The 17,945-nt window shown below is 42.4% G+C and overlaps 1 protein-coding gene across 3 annotated transcripts in view; it reads right to left on the bottom strand.

Annotated features, from left to right (window-relative positions):
- carm1 (coactivator-associated arginine methyltransferase 1) overlaps nucleotides 1–17,945 on the bottom strand; it is a 71,875-nt gene that overhangs the window by 47,477 nt on the left and 6,453 nt on the right. For all 3 annotated transcript variants that reach the window (XM_069927249.1, XM_069927248.1, XM_069927250.1), the window contains exons 2-3: nucleotides 9,091–9,216; nucleotides 1,429–1,535 (exon numbers count right to left, since the gene is read on the bottom strand). In XM_069927249.1, coding sequence (XP_069783350.1) covers nucleotides 1,429–1,535; nucleotides 9,091–9,216 — 233 coding nt within the window. The remainder of the gene's footprint in view (nucleotides 1–1,428; nucleotides 1,536–9,090; nucleotides 9,217–17,945) is intronic.

Below are 17,945 nucleotides of genomic sequence, written 5' to 3' on the forward strand. Positions count from 1 at the left end.
TTCTCTGGATCTTTTTAAATCTCTGGATGGTGACCCTTTTATTCTTGATCAACCAGGTTCTACTGTACACCATCAAACCTCAACCACAGATCGGTAAGATATGGTCATTCTTCTACATCTGGGGAATGTAGCCCTAATTTATTCATTTCACAAAGAAAAAAATCACTCATTCCAAAAATTAGTCCAGTCTTCTCTAAGCACCTGCTCCAAGCCACAGACATCCCTCCATCAATCACAAAGTGCATATACCACTGCAGTAATTACTTACACTTTATTCAAAGAAGATAGTATGCCATTTTCTTTCCCAACTCTGCTGCAGCCAACACATTGTAATTGTGCTTCAAGAGCACCATGCAATCTCACCGAATACCAAAACTTACCAACTCCAGCTTTAAAAGAAAAGCTTATCTTTCCCCATTGGTTTCTCATTTCGCCACTTCAATTGGTGCATTTTCCCCTTTCATTGAACTCCCATACATTCTATTGCATCTTAAATTTTCCTGCCTAGATTCCCCAGTTGCCTCGGTTTTTACTAATACCCAAAGATCGCCATATTTTCGATTATTTCGGGGCACCAGGCAAGGGTGCCCCCTTAGCCCTCTATTATTTAACTTAGCTTTAGAACCTTTGGCAATTGCTATCAGAGAAGCACCCAATATTACTGGTATTATTCATTGCAGGGATATTCATAAAGTATCACTATATGCAGATGATTTATTGTTATATATTTCCAATCCTGAAAATTCTATTCCTGCAGTTTTATCTTTATTAGCCCAATTTAGTAATTTTTCGGGATATAAACTGAATTTAAATAAAAGTGAATTATTCCCTTTTAATGGATGGGTCCCTATTTATGATAGTTTACCTTTTAAAATAGCTAGAGACCATTTTATATATTTAGGGATTAAGATTACTAAAAAACATAAAGATTTGTTTAGATTTCCATCACTGGCAACTTAGATGGGATCACACTCCATCCTCTCAACCAAGTCTCTCGTACAACTTGTACATGGCTGAGGGCCAAGCATCGACCTTGCACGACCCTTATCTGAAGCTCACTGCATGCAATTTATCTGCAACACCAGTGGTTTCCTCAGCTGATTTATCACCCTTGGGCCAATCTAGAATCAACTCTGCACAAATGAGCATTTTCTGATACTGCCCGTCCCTGTTGTAGGCTCTACCCTAACTAATTAGAGGTAAATTGATCTGTGGGATTCTGCAGAAAACTTCCACTACTAAGCACCAATGGGTTTAAAAGAATCAAAGGATTCAAATCTCTAAGTCACCAGCTTCAGGAATGAATAATGGGAGTAGGGAGAAAGAGGGGGAAAAAAAACTACTCAAAATAGCAAGAAGAAAGGCAAAATCCCTAGTGAGCTATTTCTGAAAACCGGGGATTAGATAAATCTGATCAGGAAATTATACCTGGAAATACTGCACAGCAGAAGATTCTTCTGTCCGGTCACTAAAAACCGATCGTTCAAGGTTGTGTCCTCTGCAGTTTTTCAGAATATTAAAAAAGGAGTAGAACTCTGGGAAAGCAATATAGAAAGATTGTGAAAACGTGTTGGCTGTGCTCAGTTATTACAAACACCAGAAGTAATGTTTGCCATATTCAGATTTTTTTCCTTCAGATAATAAAGACCACTAGTCCTTTTAATGACCCCCATTCCGATTCGGGAAACAGGCCACTTTCATCTATTCTGATTGTGGGACTGGAGCAACAAAGGGATAACCAGATCTACTCCTTCCATTAAACTGGGAACCCAGAATCACCGACCAAACAGCCGATGGTGTCCCAACTCTATTGAGCAAATAATGCTGCGTAGGTCTTCAAATTTAAGAACTGGGAGCCAGGGAACATTAGATGGAAAAATACACCATTGCCGGAGCAGCTGTAATGGCAGGTATTCCCACTGGAGCAGACCAGCGGGGAGTGGAGACACAGTGCCCCCCACGGAGTCCAACTGCTCAGTTCGACGGCCGTCTGTACCACACAGGCTTTGAACGACCCATTAAAGGAGCTGACAGTGGTTTTATTTAAAATCCTGCTACCACAGGGTCTGCACCCAAGATGATGGTGCCTATGATCTGCAGTACCAAGCAGGGTTTGTAGGCTCTAGGGAAGGGGAGGACTTGACACAGGGTGCCAAAAGATGGGGAGACCGCTCCCACATCTGAGAAGAAGCAGAGGAGATGCTCCAAAGTACGGTGACCCTCACTGCAAACCAGTGTTCTGCAGCTGAAGGAACCACACAGGGAGTTGGGATGCTGGTGGCTCAAGATGAGGAATTCACGGAAGCTGTGGGCTGCTGAAGACTGCGGTCAAGGGACTTGCACCAGGCGGCAGACAGGCTTGAAACTGGTTGGTGGGGTACTGGGAATCAGAACTGGGATGCGAGAGAGTGCTGAAAGGTTCCTACCCTAATTCTATCGGAGGTTCAGATCAGGAGCTCGGGCTGTTGATCGTTTGTATTGGACTCTGTGTTGCTGCGGAATGCTAGGGTTAATCCATGGACACTCGTTGATTCTGAGGGACCCTCTTTTTCTCTGATTGTAAGAGGTGCTTCAGGCAATTTCTGCCAAGGGTGAATCTATCTACTGTATGACACTGTATCTACTGTATGACACTTTTTATTACAAGACAATAAATTGAATCTTGGGGGAAAAAGAAAACTGTAAGCTGTTACACACAGTAAATAGGTTCCTGCTGGATGTGTGTTACAACCTACTATGGCTTTCTCTCAGAGGGAAAGATCCAATTTCATTAAGAACACAGTGGATGTCAACATGCTTTTCAAAAATTTGGGCAATAACAGCAAGAGAAGAATTCAACGTTATTTGGCTTAAGCACATTTAGGATTCATTCAGACATTTTTTACAGAATAGTCAGTGCGAACAGCAACCTAGACTGAAATTTGTAAAAAAATTTACGCCCGCAGGAGCTTGATTAGCCTCAGATTAAAATCAGACAAGGAATTGAAATGGAGAGAAAACTGGGGAGTGGGGCTGAGTGGGAGGATGGATCAGCTCCTGATTAGAATGGCGGGGCAGACTTGATGGATCAATGGGCTTATTTCTGCCTCTGTATCTGTGATCTTGTGAAATAAAAATTCAATACCCTATCATTTCTTTCCTTCAATAATTCCAGAATGCAGGGAGAGTCACGTGATGGAATAGTGGCTGGTCGAGTGGAACCAGCCATCTCCAGAGGAGAGGAAAAAAAGTGTGAAAAAACAGAGCTCAATAAAGGAAGAGAAAGATAAAGTTACAGAGAAAAGACAGAAGATGGCACCCAAAAGAGAAAAAGAATAACCGAGAAAAGGGAAGAAGGAAAATCACTGGAGAAGAAAGAAGAAGGCCATACCTGCATGTGGGAGCAGAGAGCCACCGTGGAGAGGAGCGGCCAATCTCTGGTGTTGGTGAGCCCCCAGAGGAGCAGTGTCCTCCCGACCGGCGGACTTCAAATATGGCTCTCAGAGCCAAGAAGAGTTGCGTATGCACAGTGTGCAAGTAAAAGAAAAGGTTAACGCTAGCGGGAGGGGGACTCATCTGTGGAGTGGCCAGCTGAGAGATGCCCAGTATCGGGGTATTCGGCTGGGGGAAGTAAGCAAGAAAGAAGAAGAGTGGTGAGAAAGAGAATGAAGGGCAACGGGACGACCGGTGGGGGGGACGACCTGCGGCAGGGGGCCCAGCAGCGGGTCAACCTGCAGCGGGAGGCCCAACAACGGGTCAACCTGCAGCGGGAGGCCCAACAACGGGTCAACCTGCAGCGGGAGGCCCAACAACGGGTCAACCTGCAGCGGGAGGCCCAACAGCATGAGACACAGCAGCTGGAGGCCCAGCAAGGATACAGAAGCAGCTCACCAGAGAAGGATGAAGATACACAGATGAAGAGAAGAAGATGACACAGACATAGATACAGACACAGAAGAGGAGGAGGAAGAAGACCAAGAAGTTCAAAGAAAAGAAGAAGGTAAAATAGAAGGACAAAATTTAGATAAAGCCTTTTTTGAAGAACAACTGAGGTCATTAACAGAATGGCCATCATTAGAATTTAGTTCAATCAAAAGAAAAATGAAAAGAGCCGAAGACAGAATGCAAAGCTTAGAGTTGGTCATGACTGAAATAGGGAAAAGAGGAGAAAATGTGGAGGAACGAGAAGCTGCTGTAGAAATGGAGATAAATGATTTAAGAGGGAAGTTGGAGGAGAGTGAAAAAAATTAAAGAGACATAAGATTTATTGTCACAAAAAATTGACGAATTGGAAATCTACAGTAGGCGAAACAACATAAAAATAGTGGGCCTGAAAGAAGGCAAAGAAGGGTCAGATATGAAGGAATTTATAAAAGGATGAATCCCGAATGTGCTGGGAACGACAGATTCACATGAAGAAATAGAATCGAAGGGGCGCATAGAGCACTAGTACTACATCATATTGGTAAAACTTCTAAGATATACGACAAAACATACTGGAGCAGGCAAGAAGGAAGGTTAGAGAAGACAGTAAGCCATTGGAATATAAAGGACAAAAAATTTTTTTTTTTACCTGGACATAAGCTTCGAACTTTTAAAGAAGAGGAAGGAATTCAACCCGGCGAAAACAATCTTATGGAAGAAAGGTTATAACTTTATATTAAGACATCCAGCAGTACTCAAAGTGGGGAATGGAATAGACTGTTCTCGGACCCAAAAAATTTGCTGAACATTTGCAGGACAGGAGAAGAGAGGAGGAGGAGTGACAAGAAGGATGACTGGCAAGAAAATAATCAAAAATATGTAAAAATATAAAGTAAAGATAATGTATATATAAAGATTTAAAGATGGATAAGAGAATGGGAAGAAGGGGAAAACAAAACAGAGAGCTTTGTTATGTATAGGAAAATAGTGTTCTCTGGGGTGGGGGAGTAAGGGTCACTGTGAAATCAGTTGACGCTTGCGAGTAAGTTCGCAAACCGAATGGAAAGAGGAGTTGTGGTTGCCGTCAAGGGACAAGGGGCAATCCAAGGAGGGGAGGTTAATTTGGGGTTAAATGGTTATTGCTTGGGGGGCGTGGCAAGATGGCGTAGGGAGTGGACGTGCATTCCCGGTCTCCCCCAGGCAGTTATATAAATACCCGTTTTAAGAATATTTCTTTTCTGTTAAAAGTCTTTGTTTTGTTTATCAATTGTTTTTAGTTTAAAATGGCAACAAAGATTAAGGAAAATAGAGTTCAAATACAGAACAAAACTACACTCTCCGACTTTGGAAGAAACTCGGCCTACTTGCCCAGACAGAACCACGGAGTCAAGGCTGGAATTTTCTTAAGAACGGAGCTCATTAATTGGACTGTCGGATAAGCTGGCCTTGGACACATCTCTGAAAGATGTTTAAAATGGCAACAAAGATTAAGGAAAATAGAGTTCAAATACAGAACAAAACTACACTCTCCGACTTTGGAAGAAACTCGGCCTACTTGCCCAGACAGAACCACGGAGTCAAGGCTGGAATTTTCTTAAGAACGGAGCTCATTAATTGGACTGTCGGATAAGCTGGCCTTGGACACCTCTCTGAAAGATGTTTAAAATGGCAACAAAGATTAAGGAAAATAGAGTTCAAATACAGAACAAAACTACACTCTCCGACTTTGGAAGAAACTCGGCCTACTTGCCCAGACAGAACCACGGAGTCAAGGCTGGAATTTTCTTAAGAACGGAGCTCATTAATTGGACTGTCGGATAAGCTGGCCTTGGACACCCCTCTGAAAGATGGTGATGAATATTGATTTGAAATGTTTTATGAAGATAAATTGCAGTAATTGGCATTGGTTGCCCATGAGTTTTAAAAATCCAGATAACATTAAAGTTTATTAGTGATTTTTTTGGATGGAATATCGGAAGGATGAATTTATTATCTATAAATACAGAACAAAATTACATTCTTTGACTTTGGAAGAAATTTGACCTATTTGCTCAGACAGAGCCAGAGTTGGTGCTGGAATTTTCTCAAGAACAGAACTTATTAAAGTTGATTTCGGACTCCTTTTTGAAAGATGGCGACGAATGTTGATTTGAAATATTTGAAATATTTTCTGAAGATAAACATATATATGGAACTCCTTGACTTGCAATAAGGTTTATTAGTGATTTTTTTTTTGGATGGAATATTGGAAGAGTGAATTTATTATCTGTGAGTATGCATACATTGCAAACAGATTTTAATAGTTTTGAAAAGGTTTTTTTTAAACTAAACAACAAGATCAGTTTAACATTGAGAAAATTGGAAAAAACGGAAACTTTATTATTAAATTTGGAAATTCAGTAGAAAGAAACTATGAACAAGATCGATGATTTATAAAATTAAAGTCGAAGGAGCAATGTCCAAGAAGAGTTAAAAATTTTGAATAAGTTTTTCTTGAAAATAAACAATAATTTCAACTTAACATTGAGAAGATTGACAAAGTGGAAAATTTGGTATTAAATTGGGAAACACAGAAGAAAGAACTTATGAATAACATTGATGCTTTAGAAGATCAAGACCGAAGGAATTATGTTCAAGAAAATTTTAAAAGATTTGAAAAAAAAACTTTTTTTGAAAGTAAGCTACAAATTCAACTTGAGACTGAGAAGAATGGAAGATTCGGTGTTGAACTGGGATGTTCAGAGGTGTTTTAATTCAGTGGATGAAATTCAGGAAGACTTGAAAAAAAAATTTAAAAAAAAACTTTTATTGATTGTAAACAATGTTTAACTCAGTGTTGGGAGGGTGGAAAGGGTGCAAAATTTAATATCAAGTTTGGATTTTCAAAAAAAAGAGTTTATGAATAAGATTGGTTAAATTGATTGACCGGGGTTTTATGGATATAAGAAATGATGATTTTTCGGTTTATACGTGTATTTTGTCTGCCTGGGGGGGTGAGGGGGGGGGAGGGAGTGGTACTTCTGCTCCCGAAAGTCATATGCCACTTGTGGTTTATACCACACCCATTTGGGTTTTTGGGAATTAACCACCACAAGGTGGTTTCCTAAGGGGTTAGGGGAGGTGGGGGGGTGAAATTTTGAAAATTATTTAGTATCTATTATGTAATATTATACTAAGTCAATTTGAAATGAATGTATGGAGATACTATAAATAAATTTAAAAAAAAAAAGGTTATTGCTTGTGGGGATTGTTGGGGTATTTCATGTCTTAAGTGCGTTGTCATATATTGAGATTAAAAAGGAAAACTTAAAAAAATAGTAATGGAAAAAAAGGGGATGGAGGTGGTGAAGAGGCGGAAAAAAAGTGAAAATAAAGATATAAGATGGTCACGTTGGACTATATGACTATAAATAATAATGGAATATATAACCAAGTTTAAGTGTATCCGATTGGAAAAAAAAAATCACATAAAATTTAAAAGACAAAGTTACAATGTTTGAAAAAACCTGGAAACCAGATATGGAACATAACAGAAAGAGCAGGCCTCAGACCACCACCACCTAAAATGATAAGAAGATAAATATGATCAGATTTAATGTGAATAAGTAGATGATATGTCTTTTTTGTTTGTATTCCTTTTGTATAAAGATATTGTTTTATTGTATTTTCTATGTTCAATATTTACTGTTTTTGTTGGGGGTGGAAAGGGGGAAGGAGGGATGGGGAAAAAAAGAGAAAATGTCACTGTGAATATTTAAAGAGATGTATCTGTAAATATATTGGTTGATATGGTTTGGTTCATAGTGCGATAAATAAAGAATTACCCCCAAAAAATTCCAGAATGCAATAAAATTTCAAATAATGCCCCATTCATAAATTTCATTTTTGAATGGAGAGAAAATGTTACACAGTAGTACAGGTATAATAAATAACCTAGAGCAAATATGTGAATTAAAAAAAACCCCTGCTCCATAGCGAGTTCAAAAGGAACAATGGAAACCCAGTTAGGCATGGAAATGAGCAGCGTGGTTAGCGCAACACTGTTACAGCACCAATGATCGGGAATGGGGTCCGAAGCCCACGCTGTCTGTAAGAAGTTTGTCTATTCTCCCCATGTCTGTGTGGGTTTTCCACCCACCATTCAAAACATACTGGCTGTGTAAGCTAATGGGGTGTAACTGAGCAGCACGAGCTCGTAGGCTGAAATATCTGTTACCATGCTACGTGTCTAAATTTGAAATTTATTTCACTGTAACAGCAGTGCTGAAATTGACGTGGGCCCAGGAGAGTGGAAGCACAGCTCTCCCCCACAGGATTCGACCACCCAGTCCAATTGAACAGAGCCAATGTGGGTTTATTTTAAAATCCTGCAATCGTGGGGTCTGGACCTATCTTGGGGCAGGGGCTGGTTTTTGCAGACTCTGGTGAAACACCTGAAAATGGGGAAAAAACCCCCACTCGTTTGAGAAGGAGAAGCAGAGGAGACAACCCATGAGACGCCGACAGGCCAGTGAGAGGCTCTGAGGCTGAAGAACACACAGGCGGCGGGCTGTTGGTGACTCGAGGCAAGGAACCCATGCAGACTGCGGGCTGCCAGCAACCGCGGTCAAGGGACTCGCACGATAACGCGGAATGCTGGTTCAAAAATGGCCGAAGGGGGTACCAGGTATTGGAACCGAGATGCAAGAGGGCGCTGGAGGCTTCATGATCGGGTTGGAGGCTTGGAAAACCAGGCGCCGATGGTTTATACTGAAGACTGTATGGCTGCGGGAGCACTGGACGTGAATCCATGGACACTCAGGAACTCTGGGAGGGGCGAGTCTCTCTTTCGCTCATCTTTCTCCTACTGTAAGGGGCACTGGGCAATTTCTGATGATGCTGAATCTTTATCTGCCTTAGAGGAGACTAAAGAAAATGTTGTGCAATGTTCTGTTTATTACCTTATAAATAAATGAACCTTAAAAGTCTGCAGACATGGTGATTGCTGCACAACAGACAAAAGTGGTGGAGAAACTCAGCAGGTCACGCAAAGGGATACCAACAACCTTTCGGGCTTGAGCCCTTTGCTTCTGATGGACTCTTGAGCGACCTTGTGTTCTGCCACATCTTTAATGTGCTTTGAACCAAAGTCACATACGTTTCAACTTCTGAGGGAAGAAAGGTACAAGAAAGTGAAGCATTGCTTACCATTTTGAGACGAAAATTGCAGGAGAACACTGGTACATCCCAATGTAATGATGAAGGACTGTTTACCGACCCGGCTGCATTCTGTTTCCCTATTCACTGCACACTTGAATACACAGACAGCCTCATCTGTAACATTAGAAAATCTATAATTAAAAGGACATCACAAGGTTTGGCATCAGTTAATCACACTCACCTGCCCCGTGGTTACCAGCAAAGAAGACCTTTTTATTTCTAAAAAGGCTCACGGAGAAAGAAGATTATTATATTCCTGACTACCTCACAAAAAAGGAGTTTTCCCATGTTAATTGCTGAAACCCACTTTACTCAAGAGAAAAGTACACAACCCTTTCTCAAAGCTGGGTACACTTTGGCTTCAAAGGCTTTCCATGATATAGGATCTTTGGCAGGGAGTGAAAGTACATTCTATTGATAGCCCAGGCAACTGGAGACTGACAATGTCCACGCTGTGGTGGAGAAGACGCATGTCATTCCTTGTTCTGCCACTCTTACTGGTCAGCCAATCATGAAACCTGCCTCGGCTGTTGCACCTATTTGATGATACCCCTGAATCTGCTTTGGACTTCTATCACGAAAAGGGCTGCTTTCATGGCAGATACTTTACATCTTAAAGAGCTCTCTTCAAATAAATGACAGCACAAGATTCTAGATTCACTAAAGTTAAAGCCTCGGAGATACAGCACAGAAGCAAGCTCTTTGGCCCACCGAGCCTGTGCTGATTAATGACCACCCATTTATACTTACCCACAATTTCACCAATTCCCACCAGATTTTACCAATTCCCACCAGATTTTACCACAGCAGCCAATTAATTTATCATCCCAAATATCTTTGGGATGTGGGGATGGGGGGGGGGGGGAGAAAAATCAGAGTACTTGGAAGAAGCCTAGTCACCAGGAGAGCATGCGAGCTCCATTCAGATCGCGCCGATGGTCAGCTCTGACACTGAGGCACCAATTCTATTAGCTGGGTTTTCAAAAAAAATGTTGCACAGAAAATAACTGAGTTACAGTAAAACTTAAAGATTTCAATACGCATTATGGCTGTTTTGCCTTGAGATTGCTTCATAAATTTGAAAAGGTCCTGGTGAACAAAGGGACTCATGAAACTCCCATGCATTAAGCAACACATGTCAAAGAAGCAAACCCAGATTAACAGCACTCTCTCCATACCATCTTTCACCCAGATTACTGACCCACCTACATAGTTAACTATATTCTCTACCATATGCTCCAAGAAAAGCAAACAGCAAATTTAAGTCTCTATCTGTAATTAATCAGGTCTAAAGAAGTTAAAAAAAAAAGTTTGGATCCCTTTCTGTTAGTTAATTTAAAATTTTTAATTTAGGCATACAGCACAGTAACAGCCCCTTTCGTCCCATGAGCCCATGCTGCCCAATTGATCTACAACGGTTTGAAGGGAGGGAGGAAACCGGAGCACTCAGAGGGAACCCACACAGACATGGGGAGAAGACATAAACTCCTTACAGACAGTGGTGGATTTGAACCCAGATCGCTGGCGCTGTAACAGTGTACCGCTAACCACGGCACTAACCGTACCACCTCAATTTCAATCTTATTCTTCACTTTTACATTAACACAGCCAACAAATTCACAAAAATGACAAGAACAATGATTAGATTTACACATCCCTGGTTACCAATCTCAAAACAGCCTTGGTGAGATGTAGGGTCTTGCCCTCAAAAGGAGAGTTCTAAGTGTTTGGGGTCTAAGCTTGAAATCAGTGACGGTCAAGTGATAAGAGACCCAACCCTTCAGGACAAATCTACAACTCACTGCCCTTAATTTAATGGGAAACATTGATCTGCCTGCAAAACACCAGGAGAGAAGACCACACCCCGTCCCCTCAGGGGAGCAACTAGTTGAAGATTCTCCGGAGATATTCTGAGAAGTCAAAGGTTTCAGCCAAAGCCTCGTCTTGGGGGGGGGGGGGGTATGAAAGGAATAAATCAGATGGTATTTTAATGAAAGAAAAAAGACCAGGTAGGCCATGGTAGGGGAGTCTAAGACTAGAGGGCAGAACCTTAGCCAAAGGGTCGTTGTAGAAGGCAGCTGTGGTTGGGCTTATTTGAGATGGACAGGTATTAAATTAGTCAGGGTATGAAGGGTTACAGGGAGATGGCCAGGTTGTGGGCGGAGTGGGAGAATGGATCAGCTCATGATTCGAATGGCAGGTCAGGCTCAAAGGGCCAATGGGCCTACTCTCCTATATCTTGTGATCTCATGGGTTCTGGGACAGGGATGAGGGGTTATCATTTTTATTTTGGGGGTGTGTGGAGGGGGGGGGGAAAAGAGAGGGTGTGTGTTGCAGAGAAGGTTGTTTGGAAATCAACCAACCTGAAGAGGGTAGGTAGCAGAGCTGGAGGTAGCTTCATTCTTGGAGAGTGAGTGAGCAGCCAGCAGCCAGAGAGTAAGGGTATGCTCAAGGGAATTTAACATGGAAAGGCAGCAAATGAACATCAGAGTTAACTATGAAGGCAGAGGAAGTAGGCCCAAGGTAAGAGGATGTGGGCAAAATTGCATCTGTGTGCACATGTTAAGTGCACGAGTGCCAAGGCCATGCACCAATGGTGGAGGGGTGGGGGGGGGGGGGGGGGGGGGTGGAGAAACAGCACAAACGTCTGCAAGTGCTGTGATTGTAGTAAAACAAAACAGAAATGCTGGAGGATCCCAGCAAGACTCACACCATCCATTGGGGATAAAGATATATTACTGCCATTTCGGGCCTGAGCCCTTTAAGGTACAAGTAAAAAGCAGGCAGGTGCCTGAATTAAAGACTGGGGAGACAAAGGGGAAGAATAAGAGGGGGAGGGGTCCAGACCAGGAGACAGAAGGTGTTAATAGGATATGAAAACTGGAAAGGTGAGAATTGATTTTGGCTCTGTGAAAGGAGACAGAGGGATAAGGAGAAAGAGAAATGGAGAAAAGAAGACTGGAGGTAGAAAGATTGGGGGGGGGCGGGGGTTTAATGGAAATCTGAGAAGTTGATATTAATGCCATCCGGTTGGAAGGGACCCAGACAGATGAGGCGTTGTTCCTCCAATTTGCGGGTGGTCTCAAATCATTTTTTGTCTGTTGGCCTGGACTCCACCCCCCTCCCATTCTTCCCTCTTTCTCTCCCCAGTCTTTATTCAGGCCCGGCTGCTTTCTGCTCATACCTTGAAGTAGGGCTCTGGGCTGAAATGTTGGTAATACATATAACCATATAACAACTTACAGCACAGAACAGGTCAGTTCGGCCCTACTAGTCCATGCCGAAACAAATCCCCACCCTCCTAGTCCCACTGACCAGCACCTGGTCCATACCCCTCCAGTCCTCTCCTATCCATGTAACTATCCAGTCTTTCCTTAAATGTAACCAATGATCCCGCCTCGACCACGTCTGCCGGAAGCTCATTTCACATCCCTATCACCCCTTGCGTAAAGAAATTTCCCCTCATGATCCCCTTATAATTTTCCCCCTTCAATCTTAAACCATGCCCTCTAGTTTGAATCTCCCCCACTCTTAATTGAAAAAGCCTATCCACGTTTACTCTGTTTGTCCCTTTTAAAATCTTAAACACCTCTATCAAGTCCCCTCTCAATCTTCTACGCTCCAGAGAAAAAATCCCCAGTCTGCACAACCTTTCCCTGTAACTCAAACCTTGAAATCCTGTCAACATTCTCATGAACCTTCTCTGCACTCTCTCTATTTTGTTTATATCTTTCCTATAATTTGGTACACAGTACTCCAAATTTGGCCTCATCAATGCCTTGTACAATTTCATCATAACCTCCCTACTCTTGAATTCAATATTCTGATTTATGAAGGCCAACATTCCAAATGCCTTCTTCACCACACCATCTACCTGAATATCAGCCTTGAGGGTACTATTTACCATCACTCCTCAATCCCTTTGTTGCTCTGCACATCTCAATTTCTTCTTTGGCTTGGCTTCGCGGACGAAGATTTATGGAGGGGGTAAAAGTCCACGTCAGCTGCAGGCTCGTTTGTGGCTGACAAGTCCGATGCGGGACAGGCAGACACGGTTGCAGCGGCTGCAGGGGAAAATTGGTTGGTTGGGGTTGGGTGTTGGGTTTTTCCTCCTTTGCCTTTTCTCAGTGAGGTGGGCTCTGCGGTCTTCTTCAAAGGAAGTTGCTGCCCGCCAAACTGTGAGGCGCCAAGATGCACGGTTTGAGGCGTTATCAGCCCACTGGCGGTGGTCAATGTGGCAGGCACCAAGAGATTTCTTTAGGCAATCCTTGTACCTCTTCTTTGGTGCACCTCTGTCACGGTGGCCAGTGGAGAGCTCGCCATATAACACGATCTTGGGAAGGCGATGGTCCTCCATTCTGGAGACGTGACCCATCCAGCGCAGCTGGATCTTCAGCAGCGTGGACTCGATGCTGTCGACCTCTGCCATCTCGAGTACTTCGACGTTAGGGATGAAAGCGCTCCAATGGATGTTGAGGATGGAGCGGAGACAACGCTGGTGGAAGCGTTCTAGGAGCCGTAGGTGGTGCCGGTAGAGGACCCATGATTCGGAGCCGAACAGGAGTGTGGGTATGACAACGGCTCTGTATACGCTTATCTTTGTGAGGTTTTTCAGTTGGTTGTTTTTCCAGACTCTTGTGTAGTCTTCCAAAGGTGCTATTTGCCTTGGCGAGTCTGTTGTCTATCTCGTTGTCGATCCTTACATCCGATGAAATGGTGCAGCCGAGATAGGTAAACTGGTTGACCGTTTTGAGTTTTGTGTGCCCGATGGAGATGTGGGGGGGCTGCTAGTCATGGTGGGGAGCTCAATAGCCTACCATTTAATGCATATGACCTATTTAGATTTGCCTTTCCAAAATGTAACACCTCACACTTATCTTTACCTCCTATGGAGGCTGCGAAACTGGTTGAGTTCCTTCCTCCAGCATTTACTGTGTTTTTGCTACAAGGCTCCAGTGATACTGGACCAAGACTTTATTCTGTTACTCCAGTGCAGAAACTCACTTGCAATGACCACCTCACGGTTAAAGGAAGTCCTGCACAAGCAATATCCTTTGATACAAAGAATTAGCTAGAAAGGAGAATGTTAAAGTGCATATTTTGTTGACGAATGGCTGGACAGAAACTATGAATGGAGGCATGAAAATTCAACTTAAAAAATATTTTTGCAAGAACTTGGAACATCTGCATTAGGCAGATTTACAAGTAACTGAATATATTTTGAACAAGTTAAAAAGAAACAGAATTTAACAGTCAACAGGATAATAACTGTTTATAGCTAAAGACTACAAGATCCTGGCAGATCTGGAAACCAGCAGGAGAGAGGTGTTTTGGGTACTGCTGGGGCACAAGAACCTTTGTTAAGTGTGAATGCATCAAACCAAAAAAAATACTATACGAAACTTAATCCAAGATAACATAACAATAACATAACATAACAATAACATAACAATTACAGCACGGAAACAGGCCATTAGGCCCTTCTAGTCTGCACCGAACCAAACACCCCTTTCTAGTCCCACCTCCCTGCACAATGCCCATAACCCTCCATCTTCTTCTCATCCATATACCTGTCCAACCTTTTCTTAAATAATACAATTGACTCTGCCGCCACTATTTCTCCCGGAAGCTCATTCCACACGGCTACCACTCTCTGAGTAAAGAAGTTCCCCCTCATGTTACCTCTAAACCTCTGCCCCTTAATTCTTAACTCATGTCCTCTTGTTTTAATCTTTCCTCCTCTTAACAGAAATAGTCTATCCACATCCACTCTGTCTATCCCTTTCATAATCTTAAATACTTCTATCAAATCCCCTCTCAACCTTCTACGCTCCAAAGAATAAAGACCTAATCTGTCCAATCTCTCCCTATACTCTAGATGCTTAAACTAGAAAGGATTTGCAAAACCCCAGGCAGGGGTGTAGAAGCAAAAAGGGAGACAAAGAATTAAGAATTATGAATTCTTGGAAAGAATTAGTTGAGGCCCTCAGCTACATTATCCTTGTAAAAATGATCAACTGTTCAGAAAAATAAGTGTTTTTTTTTAAACCCTCCCCTCCCAGAACCAATTACACAGAAAGGAAAAGGCAACTTCCCTCAGCTAACTAATACACTAAGCAAGGCAAAGAAAGCTAATATTGCATTCACAAATGTCTAATTTCGCCATGCAATTCAAGAATCTAGCACTTATTTAAACTAACATCAACCTCCAAAACAACTACCACAAACTTGTTGAAAAACATTCTTTACAAAATTCTGTACCTTTCTCACTGTCCAATCAATGAAAGTGAATTTGAATTTATTTTCATTAATATCCACAATGTATAGATGTACTGAAATTCTTTATTTGCCGCAGGCAAACAGGCTTCTTGTAAAAACTTCAACAGAATACCGTGAAAACCCCCGGTATCCAGAACTTTTGGGGATTATTGGATGCCGGATAAGAGAATTTGCTAGTTACTTGAGATTGCGTGTTGAGTGATTGACGAACTAACCGCTAGGGGGCTTCAAATTTAAAACTTTTGTATTTTTTACCCATTTATTTTCTGTAATTTTTTTGTTGTATTCTGGATAATGAGGATTTTACTGTACATTAAATAAATGTAGTGAAAGAGAATATAAAAGATAAATCTTCAGTTATAGCAGTGCAAGAAAAAATGATTTTAACAGTGTACGCAGGTGCAGTAGTTTATGATAAGGGTAGCAAGGTTCCAAACCCTGATAAACCCTGGAAAAAAGATAGTTAAAAAAAAATATTATGAAGATCCGAACACAGGACATGGACAACACAAGGAGCTAAGATTGATCTGCAAGACACCAGTAGAGTTTCCCCAAATACATCATTAAGTAACAAGCCTGACAAAGATGAAGCTGTCCCACTCATCACTTCACTGTGAAATATCCCCCCCAAAAAAATGCCTGTCATATGCTTGTCTCAAAGATTAAGTCATGCACATGTAAGCACACACGGACGTAACAGTAAAACTGCAAATGGTTCATTATATCAATTATGGTTCCAGTTAGGTGGATAACAGTGGCAATTCTAGAGCTAACACATGCATACAAGTGCAGACCCCAACCAGTGGTGATGCATGCATTTATGGGAGGGGGGGGGGGGGCACAGTTAGCATAGCGGTTAGCGCAACGCTGTTACAGCGCCAGGAATCGGGACAGTGATTCAAATCCCACGCTGCCTGTTTATTCTTTCTCCCCGTCTCTCCTCCCACCCTTCAAAACGTACCAGCGGTGTAGGTTAACTGGGTATAAATTGGGCAGCCTGGCCTTGTGGGCCTGTTACCATGCTGTATGTCTAAATAACAGCAAAAAGCAACACAAACAGATGGGGAGAATTTGTACATTCCACTGTCATCGGCAATTCTTCATTTCTAACTCCTAGTCAGAAGATTGTGTGGCAATATAACGCCAACTCGGGTTACCACTCACACAGAACACAGGTGAATAGCCTAGGTTATTCTGCAGAGAAACAGATTGAAAAGCACTCCACACAATCCATTGCACTGCTCCAGTAAATGTTTTCCTGGTAGACCCAGGCAGCATAATAAACACCTTTGCGTTGCTTCACTACTCTGCGAATGAAAATTTCATTTGAGCTCGGAGAAGGGAGTCCACACATTTCATTTTCATTGAAAACGCTGCAGAGTCAACACCGCACACCGCAGCGTTGCATCACTGCCCTATCTAATAGCATGCTACTGATACACACACTCATGAGGTTATAGACACCCAACAAATGGATGAGGTACCTGCGAATGGGACACACCAACATGGGGCTGAGTTGAGCTGAACAGACTCACTCGCTGAGTCAGTGAGGTTGGCAGGTGCATACTTGCTCCCCTGCGGCAGCTGCTTCCGTCTTCCGCTCCCACACAGGATTTTATTCGTTCAAAGTTGATTATTGTCATGTGTGCAAGTACAGTGTTCAGAAGCTTACCACAGCCACACGGGTACACAGGACAGACTGATAACAAATTAAATCTCCAGTTGCGATTAGTCAATGAAAAAGCTTGATGTTTCAATAGTGCAGATAGATCTTTGGAGTTCTGGAATGACCTTGAAGGCGAATGCAACATTGGCATTCATTTCTAGAGCAGGGATGTACTGTAATGTTGAAACTCAACAAAGCACCGGTGAGACCTCACGGAGAACTGTGCGCAGCTTTATTTGGAAAAGACGGAGAGTGCACAGAGAAGATTTACTAGAATGATACCAGGAATTAAAGGAATGACTGTACTCAGAGTACAGAAGGATGAGGGGGGACCTCAAAGGGATTTAGAATCCTGAAAAGCCTGGAGAGAGGAGATGTGGCAAGGTTGTTTCCTGTGGTCGGGGATTCTACGACAAGGGCATAATTTCAGGATAAAAGGGCGTCAATTTAAAACAGAGATACAGAGGAATTTCTTTAGCCAGACGGCTGTGGAAGTGAGGTCATTGGGTATACTTAAGGCAGAGATTGACAAGTATTTGATCAGCCAGGGCATCAAGGGTTATGGGGAGAAAGCTGGGGAGTGGGGTTGAGTGGGTGGATAGATCAGCTCATTAGAATAGCAGAGCAGTCTTGAAGCAATTCTTGTAATCTTGTAATGGTTTTAGTGAGGGCTGTACAGTGAAATCCCCAGTATCCAGCACCTAGATGCCAGATAAGTGAATTTCCTGGTTGCTTGAGACTGCATGTTGCATGGAGAACTAACAGCAGGGCATGCCAATTTTGAACCCTTTTTATTGAACCTATTTAGTTTGCACAGTTTTATTTTGTCGGTTGCTTGAATTCCAAGCAACCTTGACTGCCGCGTTACCAACAGTTCTCCGGAACGGAACCCTTCCGT

The sequence above is a fragment of the Narcine bancroftii genome, chromosome 3 (assembly GCF_036971445.1).
Source record: "Narcine bancroftii isolate sNarBan1 chromosome 3, sNarBan1.hap1, whole genome shotgun sequence".
In the NCBI taxonomy this organism is placed as follows: domain Eukaryota; kingdom Metazoa; phylum Chordata; class Chondrichthyes; order Torpediniformes; family Narcinidae; genus Narcine; species Narcine bancroftii.